This window comes from Drosophila bipectinata, chromosome XL, assembly GCF_030179905.1.
Source record: "Drosophila bipectinata strain 14024-0381.07 chromosome XL, DbipHiC1v2, whole genome shotgun sequence".
NCBI classification, from domain to species: Eukaryota; Metazoa; Arthropoda; class Insecta; order Diptera; family Drosophilidae; genus Drosophila; species Drosophila bipectinata.
This window is the reverse complement of record NC_091734.1, coordinates 14254903-14263898: the sequence shown is the minus strand read 5'-3', so window position 1 is coordinate 14263898 and position 8996 is coordinate 14254903. Positions and strand designations below refer to the sequence as shown.

At 49.6% G+C, this 8996-nt stretch overlaps 1 protein-coding gene across 2 annotated transcripts in view; it reads right to left on the bottom strand.

The window, feature by feature from the left end:
- Positions 1-943: 943 nt before the first annotated feature.
- The window catches only part of Cph (BCL11 transcription factor chronophage), a 40342-nt gene continuing 32289 nt past the window's right edge, over positions 944-8996 (bottom strand). For both annotated transcript variants that reach the window (XM_017246934.3, XM_017246933.3), the window contains exons 3-4: positions 8651-8974; positions 944-4947 (exon numbers count right to left, since the gene is read on the bottom strand). In XM_017246934.3, the coding sequence (XP_017102423.2) occupies positions 2114-4947; positions 8651-8974 (3158 nt within the window). In that variant the 3' untranslated portion in view covers positions 944-2113. The remainder of the gene's footprint in view (positions 4948-8650; positions 8975-8996) is intronic.

Sequence of the window (8996 nt, the reverse complement as noted above, 5' to 3'; positions counted from 1 at the left end):
ATTTATAGGTATATATAGGGGGGGTGTATAGCTGTGTATACTTGTCTGGATTTCATCTGAAACACAATGCATTCAAAACCTCGATCTTAAATTTATTACATCCCTCGAATTCGATAAATTATGCACGGTAAACTTCGTCTCTGGCTGGAGAATCGCCTGTGCCATTGCAGTTGTCCTTTGCCAGGATAACTGCAATGGCAGGGGGGATTTTTGTTGCATTTTTTTTTGGTGGGTTTTTATATAGGGCTTTGCTTTAAGGAGGTTTAATTTAAGTATGTGTACAAAAAACAAACAGACTTTAAACTAATGCCATATGTAAGATGTATGTGGGTTGTGTTTGCGTTTGAATTTTGCTCACAAAAATGTATTTTTACTAAAAAACAATCAATTAAATATTAATCAAAATTTTGGATCGCAATCTTTTCAATCAAATAACGAAAATCAACAGCAAAAAAACAATTGATAAAAAAATGTACTCGTTCTCGTTCGCGTCCTCGTCCTCGTCCTGATTCATTCTCTTCAGTATCCTTTACTCCCAATGTCCTTTTTCCACTATTTTGTCCACTCTCACCTATGCATTATTCGACTTTCTCCCACTTTCTTCGTCGACGTCTGTCTCTTTCGGTTGCTTCTGTCTTTTTTTTTTTATAGCAAGAAAACAAATGTCGTTCTCAGTTCTTCAGTCTTCTAAATCTAGTTGTTGTTGTTGTTGTTGTTTTGCTTGTTTGTTTGTTGTTGTTGTTTCGGTATTTCAATTTTTTTTTCATTAATTGCTTTCTTAAATATTTTCATTTTCATTTTGTTTTTGTTTTTGTTTTTTTTTTGAAGTTTTACGTACAAATTTGCATCCTGCCGCCATTTTGTTTTTCTTTTCGTCCTTTTTTTCAATTTGCATTTCTTTCTTAATTTTCTCACTTTTTTTCTCGCATTTATTGCGATTCTCTTTTGTTTTTCGTTTGCATTGTCATCTTAGGACTAAGATTGTTTTTTTAAAAAAAAAAAATTTGTGTTTTACATTTATATTTTATTTATGTATGTATGTAAAAAAATTTGATTATTTCATTTGTTTTAAATTACATTTAATAATAGAATTATGCCTATGAAAAAAAATCATATACCATACATGGTGGTGGTATACCGTGTGTGTGAAAATTATAAATAATAGAAGGAATTAAGGAGGCGACATCAAAAACGCGAAGAAATCAATTAAATTCCTCACAAAAACTACCATATAATTAGAGTTAGAATTTTTACAAGTGTTCGTCTTTAGTGCTAGATCTTTACTTTTCTAGATTTCCTACAAAAATGTACATTGATGACAAAAAATATCCACTCACTCTCCCCCACTCGCTCCCCCACACTCACTCGCATTCGATACCATACATATATATATATATACGGACGTATATCCCTAATTACTTTTCGATTTTTTGGATTTTTTGGGGTTATAATTTTTTGTTGTTTTAGTTTATGTTTTTAGATTTTAGTAGTTTTGGTTTTTTTTTTTGTTGTTTTTTTTTACAAATCCTTTTACTTAGTCCTAGCAAATACACTGGAAAATGTGTGTCCTTATACCTAGACGTTTACGTATTTAAATGCTATAAATTACAAGCTCAAAAAAAAAATATATTTTAGGGTTGAGGGGGGTTTTTTGGAAAAAAAAAAATTGTCTTCGGGGATGATGTTTTTTTTTGGGTTTTCTGTTCGATTTTTTTTTTTTTTTGGGAGGGTTTGAAACTTTAAAATTATATTACATAATGTTTATTGCTTTGGTATTAAATGCCTCTGGTCGTTTTTGTCGCCTGGAAGTTTTTTTTTTTTCGTTTTTTTATCTGAGGGATCGGGGGACGTTGTTGTTGTTGTTGTTTTTTTTTTTTGTCTGGATTTAGTCAGAGGATACTTTTTTTTAAAAAGCTTATTTACAATTGTGTCATCTTTAGAAGATGCGCGACATAATGCGACTGCGACTGCCTGGCCCCTGGCCCGGCCCCTGACCCTGACCCTGACCCGGACCCTGCCGTGACCCCTGCTCGGGCTGACCGGGCTGAGGTGGCAGCGACTGGGGATGGTAGTGGTGGTGGTGCTGCTGCTGCATGGGTGGCGCCATAAAAAGTCATGCCTCCTCCTTGAGGGAGATGGGATGGACGCCGGTTAGGCTGGAAGAGGCATTCGAGTCGTTGTCGCCACTCACACTGCCCGGCAGTGAGATGTTGTGTCCACCGACGAAGGCGGGGGCATAGCCGACGACCCCGAGGGGTGACAGTTGCTGGCCCTGGCCCTGTCCCGGCTGGGGTACCTGACCCTGGGCCTGCTGCTGCTGTTGCTGCTGGGCGGCCTGGACGGCTGCCGCCGCCTGGAGTTGCTGGGCGGCCGCCTGGGCCGCCTGGGCAGCTGCCACGGCATTGGCGGCCGCAGCCGCCTTGCCCTGGTTGACGACGCACTTGCGCATATGCTTCTCGAGGGTGGAGGGGACGCTGAAGGGCATGTCGCAGAAGCGGCAGCGGTAGACGTCCTTGCCGGTCCGGCCGTGGGTCTTCATGTGCCGGGTCAGCTTGGAGCTCTGGGCGCAGGCGTAGGAGCAGAGCTCGCACTTGTACGGCTTCTCGCCGGTGTGGCTGCGCCGGTGCACGGTCAGGTTGGAGCAGTTCTTGAACACCTTGCCGCAGAACTCGCACGTGTCGTTGCGCTGCCGGCTCTCCTTCTTCAGCAGAGGCCCTTGGATCAGCGAGTTGGCGCCGCCGAGGCCCAGTGGCTTCAGCTTCAGGTTCTCGAAGAGCGCCTCGTTGCGGTGCAGGGCCTGGGACATGCCCCACCAGTCGCCGCCGTCCATCTTGATGCGCTTGCTCAGCTCGAAGGGGTTCGGGAAGGGGTTGAAGAGGGGCACCTGGGTGGGGGCGCCGCCGTCCTGCGGCTGCTGGAACATGTTGCAGTTCTTGGCGAACTCGTCCCGGAGTCGCAGAGCGGCCACCGGCAGGCCGTTGAGCTTGTCGGCACCCGGCGCACCGCCAGCACCGCTGCCGGGCACACGGTTATTGTTGTCAACGGCGGCGGCTGCTGCGGCGGCGGCTGCGGCAGCGGCCTCCTTGCGTCCGGACTCCTGGAGCGCCTGCTTGTAGGCCTCGCTGTACTGGGCGATGTTGGAGAGGCCGAACTTGTCCATCAGCTCCCCGACGAGCGAGGTGGCTCCGGAACTGGTGGTCTTGGGACTCTGGCTCTTGCCGTCCAGACGGTTGCTCACCGAGAGATCCTCGGCCTTGTAGTCCATGTCCTCGCACTCCTCCATCTCGTCGAGGTCGTCCTCCTCCTCGCCATCAAGATCCCCATCACCGTCGGCATCGTTAAGCTCATCCTCGGAGTCCTCCGGATTGGGATCCTCGTCGTGATCCGCCTCGTTCGTCTCCAGCGAGTCGGCGTTGCTGCCCTCGTCCTGGTTGTCCTCCGCGGGCGGGGAGCGGTGGACGCGCATGTGCTTCATCAGCTTCTGGATGTGGGAGCACTCGAAGTCGCAGGCGGTGCACTTGTAGGGCTTCTCCCCGGTGTGGGTCCTCTGGTGGATGATCAGGTTGTTCTCGAACCGGAACTTCTTGTCGCAGTAGCCGCAGGCGAAGCAGTTGTCCTGCGAGCTGCTGATCTCTCCCGTCTTCGAGGGCGGCGTGCTGGCCGACCGCGGAGTGCTGGCCAGGATTAGGCCCAGGTTGCCGTTCTCCGCCGAGTTCTCGCTGCTCAGCTTCTCGGGCGGGGTCAGCGAGTGGGGTCTTTGGAGGGGAGCCTGCTGCTGACCTTGCTGCTGTCCTCCGAGGTGCTGCTGCTGCTGCTGCTGCTGGGAGGGGGATGGGCTCGCAAAGTGCGGCGATTGTTTCTGTCGAGGACTCGGCGAGCTCGAGTTAACAGTGCTGCCAGCTCCAGGGCTTGTTGTGCCCGCAAGCTGACGCAATCGCTGCGAGTAAAAATCCATCTGCTGCGGTTCCAGTTTCAACGGGTTGTTGGCATTCCCCTGCCCCTGCTGCTGCTGCTGCGACTGCTGCTGCTGTTGCTGCTGCTGGGACTGTTGTTGTTGCTGCTGCTGGGACTGTTGTTGTTGCTGTTGTTGTTGTTGCTGCTGCTGTTGCTGGGCCTGCTGCTGCTGCTGGGAGCTGAGCGACGGTGGGGGCAGGGCTGCCGGTGGGACGGATCCGCGCTGGCTGCCGCTGCTGCTGGAGGATGGTGGTCGGCCATCCTGGCCGTTGAACTGGGCCGCCTGGGCTGCCGCCGCTGCTGCTGCAAGGTTGAAGCCGTGGTGGCGGAACTGCTCGCTGACCAGCTGCTCCATGCGGTAGTGGTCCCCGGGCCGTCCGAACAGTGGGCCGACTGTAGGAACTACGTTTCCGGCCTGGGCCAGGGCCGGCGGCAGCGGCATTCTCAGCAACTGGAAGGGATTCGGGTGCATGGCCTCCGGTGGCGGCAGGAGCGGATGATGCCGCATCCCAGCCGCCATGGCGGTGGCCAGACTCTCACGCTGCTGCTGCTGCACTCGCTGCTGTTGCTGTTGCTGCTGCTGTTGCAACTGCATCTGCTGCTGCTGCTGCTGGTGCTGCTGCTGCTGCGGGGAGCCCAGGCTGGAGTTGCTGCTGTTCACCAGGGAGTTGGAGGAGGAGCAGACCGAGCTGGCGGACAGGTTGGCGGCCAGAGGGCTGCTGCGCTTGCCGGCCGGACTGGGGCTGATCGTCGTCGGGGGCGGAGAGCTGGCGCTGCCGGATGACGCCGAGGAGGCTGCCGCTGCGGCCGCTGCCAGGGCCAGGGCGCTGTTGTTGAGGGCGGCGGGTGTGGCCACGGTGAGGGTGGCGCCCCCGATAACTCCCGGGCTCTCCACGTAGATCTTGACGCCGTGCGAGTGCTGGACGTGCTGGATGAGCCGCCAGGCGGAGGTGTAGCGGGTCTTGCACGTGGAGCAGGTGTAGTTGCTGGGTTCTGGAAGCACAGAGAGAGAATATTGGTTTTAAAGGCTATTATCTCTTGTATGGAACTGGCTATAGTTTCTCCCAGTGCATGTCCTGGTTGCCTGGCAATTTCGTTATTAATTATTAATGAGCCTTTTTGGGGGGGCGTTGGGAGCTGGTGGGTGGGAGTGGCGCCTAGTATTTATTTATTTATTGATTTTGCAGCGGTTGGCATGCCAAAATGGCAGGCAGGACACGCATGAGCCGTCGGACGGAGATTGGCAATATTGCGAAGGATATTGCCCCGCAAACAGGACACACACATATACACACACATATGGCGATGTCCTGGCGTTAGTTTTAGCTGCCCTCGTTGTTGCGGTTTTGTCGCGACATTTGTTAATTTGGCATAGCGGAAATAGAAGCCGAAAAACCGCCACAACACCACCCATCACCCATCACCCACCACTGCCAGGACATGTGTGTCCTTTAAAGTCCTGACGCGTCCTAAACGCCACAGCAACAGATGTAAAATTGGAAAATTTTGATGAAAAATGTGCGCCACACTATCGAAAGATGTTGCCAGCGAGCGTTTTATGTGTGTAATATTCTCAATATTTTCTATTTTTTTTTATTTTATAATAAATAAAATGGAAAAGAGGAGGACCACATGTCGCCAGCGAGGACAACAAGGTGTTAATGCCCGGAAAACTATGGACAGGATATTGAAGGAGGAACTACCCCCGTTTGTGCGCCAGGCGACGTTCACTGAATTTAAATGACGTCTTTAAAGGACGAAATGGAAACTGTTGAAGTCCTGGCACGAGACAGGACAACAGCACGCATTCTCCACACTTTTCCTTTTTTTTTTATGGGCAGCTTCCTCTCTTTTTTTTTTTCTTTTTTTTTTGGTGTCCTTTTAGGAAAGGTGAGGACTCTGTGTTAAACATGATTTCGAATGCGACGACCCTTTGGCAGCAAGGATCAGGGATCAGAGATCGGGGATCGGGGCCCGCATGCCACAGGAAATGCAAATGAATCTGACAGATAATACGGCCAACCCTTTATCATCTTCGCCGGGGGTTGCCGCGATCGTTAATACAAAAAAAAAAAAAGGTAAAAGTTGTCGAAAAACATCAGGCATTATTTGTCTGATCTGATCCTTGAAGGATCGGGCTCGCGATGCGCACGCGTATTTATTATTCAGAAATTCATGAAAAAAATAAAAAGTGAACAAAAGGGCGCGGGCTTGGCACGTTCTGATTTTTTTTTTTTTTGTGAAATTCTAAACTCGATTCTGGAAAGTTTCAGCTGCCAAGCTGCGGGTTTCTGCCTTTCCACTCGCAGAAAATGTAAATTAATAAAATAGTTTAAGGGATTTTGTTTGTTTTTTTCTTTTTTTTTGTTAAAATCCTTTAATAATAATTTATGCCACAAACTAATCGAGCCATGAAATGAAAAGCGAACTCTATTCATCGCTTTCCCTTTTCCGATTTTACTTTTTTTTTTGTTTTTTGTTGAAAGTGCAGAACCGAGTGGAAGAGCGACCGGAAAACGGAAGTTCCCAAAAACAGGAAATGGCAAATTGACCGGCAGGATGTGCAGGAGGGCCAGGACAACAGTGCGTATGAGCTATCCAGGCAGCCAGGCAGCGGGTGGGCTTACGAAAAGGGTTGCCCTGTAATGGGATAATTGTTGCAGCTCTGCCAACTGTCAGGATACCGATGGCAGGACATTTGCATGATGCCCCAGCAGCATCCTTTTCGAAGGGCTAAGCCCTCTGCTGTGTATCCTTTTCCGTTTCTTGCTTGGCTCTATTTTTTTACTTTTTGTGAAACACAAAAGGACACAGGACGCAGGACTCTCTCTCTCTCTACAGCTTCTAATCCCCAACGACGTGAAATTGCATGAGCCGAGGGCATTAGCCATTGATTTCGACCATTCGAGCAAGGATCTGAGCGGGAGGTCATCCTTATACATACATATATATCTATTTTTTTTTGGGTGTCCTTAGTGCTGGCTTAGTGCCAGCATGAGTCAATAATTGAATGGCGAATTTGTGGTGGCCCCTTGCGAGGTGTCCTTTTTAACCCTTAGCCCTTAACCCTTAACCCACTCGACCGTTGATGGTGTTTCATTGTAGCTGCGGTCGCGACATGCTGAGCCACCGAGCCACCGAAAATTGATAATTAACACTCACACTCGCAACAGGATGCGCTGACAGGTGGAGGACGACACCGACAGAATACAAAAAATATAAAAAGGACATGCTTGCATTTGCAACAAATATCCATTTTGTTGACAGTTCGAAAGGCGGGAGGTTGCCATGGTATTTATAATTACCAAATGGACAAAAAGTCAGAGCCGGAAGGACATCAGGACGAAAGGACGGCAGGACGGCAGGAAGGAAGGAGTTAGGTTGGACAGCCAGGACATACAAAACCAAAAAAAAAGAAATGTATCGCAAAAATAAAAAGCCAGCCGAGAGGCGAAAACAATGCGTAATTAACGCACAGCTGTAGTTGTATCTTCGCTTCAGTATTCACTGTATCTGCGTGTATCTGTGCATCTGTGTATCTGCGTATCTTTGTATCTGTAGCTTGTCAGTTGCCATTGTCATTTACGTGGCAACAACTCTTGTCACTGACTCGTGTTGTTCACTTTTTTTTCCTGCCTCAGCCTCATCCTGCCCCCTCGTCGTGTCAAAAGCTCAAAAGTTCAAGGGTTAAATTGCTGTTGTCACTCGTGTATGGATAGAGCGATAGATTGTGTAACACATGAGGTCCAGGTTGTGTTACCTGCTTGACCTTTGACCTGGCCACCTATGTACCTAGTCTCCTAACCCTTCTCCTAGGCGAGAGGCACGTGTCCGAACTGACCCTCCAAATAGCCATCTCTCTCTCTGTGTTGGGAATGTCCTTTGTGCGTGTGTCAAGTCCAGTGCGATATTTCGTCCTTTGTCCACTCAAGTGGCTCCCCCCCTCCGCATGCCTCCTCATCCTTCCATCCTTATCCTTCCTATTCTATTTCCCTGGCATTCCTTGACTGTTTTTGAGGCATTCAAATTACCCTCGAGGGCAGCTTCAGCTACAGCTTCTGCTTTAGTCCGAGAGCTTTGTTGTCCTGCCTGGTTACCCTCTCGGCCTGTGTCCTGTGTTGCCCTCCGCCCCTTCGTCCTTTGGCTGCTTCGTCCGTATTTTTATTGCTGTCTTTGGCTTTTCATCATCATTTGCATTGAAATGTCAAAGTCAAAGGCCAGCTCGTGGAGTTGCGAGGGGAACTTTCGATTGTCACGCTGTCCGAGTGTCCTTTTCGTCCTGCTGCCGTTGCAGTTATCAGCTTCTTTCTTTTTTTTCATTTTTTTTTATTATTTCGAGAGCTGCGCTTTGATGTCCGCATTGCCCGCAGTGTCCGCGCTTTTTCTCGGCCAGCAGACAAAAAAAAGGGAGTTTTGTTTTTTTTTTTTGTTTTGGATTTTTGTTTTGTGTGTCCAGGACTCGGGATTCGAAAAATTTTTGTGCAGCTGCAGCTGCAGCTTATCCCGATCAGCTTTCGAATACACACACACACCACACCCACACACCACACCCGCACACACCACATCACCCACACATCAAACACATTTTTCCAATAGCTGGCCGAGGGAATTTTAATATCGCCCTCCCCCATAAATATTTCCGCCAGCTATTCCCTGATCCTCCTCTGGCATAGAGGACATCGAGCAGGACACTCACCTGTGTGGACTGTATTGGCCTCGGCATCGACCAGTTCCATTTTTGGCCGCTTGGCCAGCGACTGTTCCGGCTCCTCCTCATCCACATCGCGTTCGTCCTCATCCTCGTCGCGATTCTGGGGGGCGGTGGTTTCGTCCTCGAACGGCTCCTCCTTGACCTTGGCGGGCTGGTCGGCGTCCTGGTCCCGGTCCAGTTCGCAACTGCTGTCGCGGCTGGAGGACCGGCGTGGCTTTTGGCTGGCCAGTGGACTGCCGGGTGCGGCTGTGTCCTTGTCCAGGGTGGTGGCGGCTGTTTCAATGTCCTTGGGCGTGGTGTTGTCGTTTTCTGCAAAAGGATGCAAGGATTC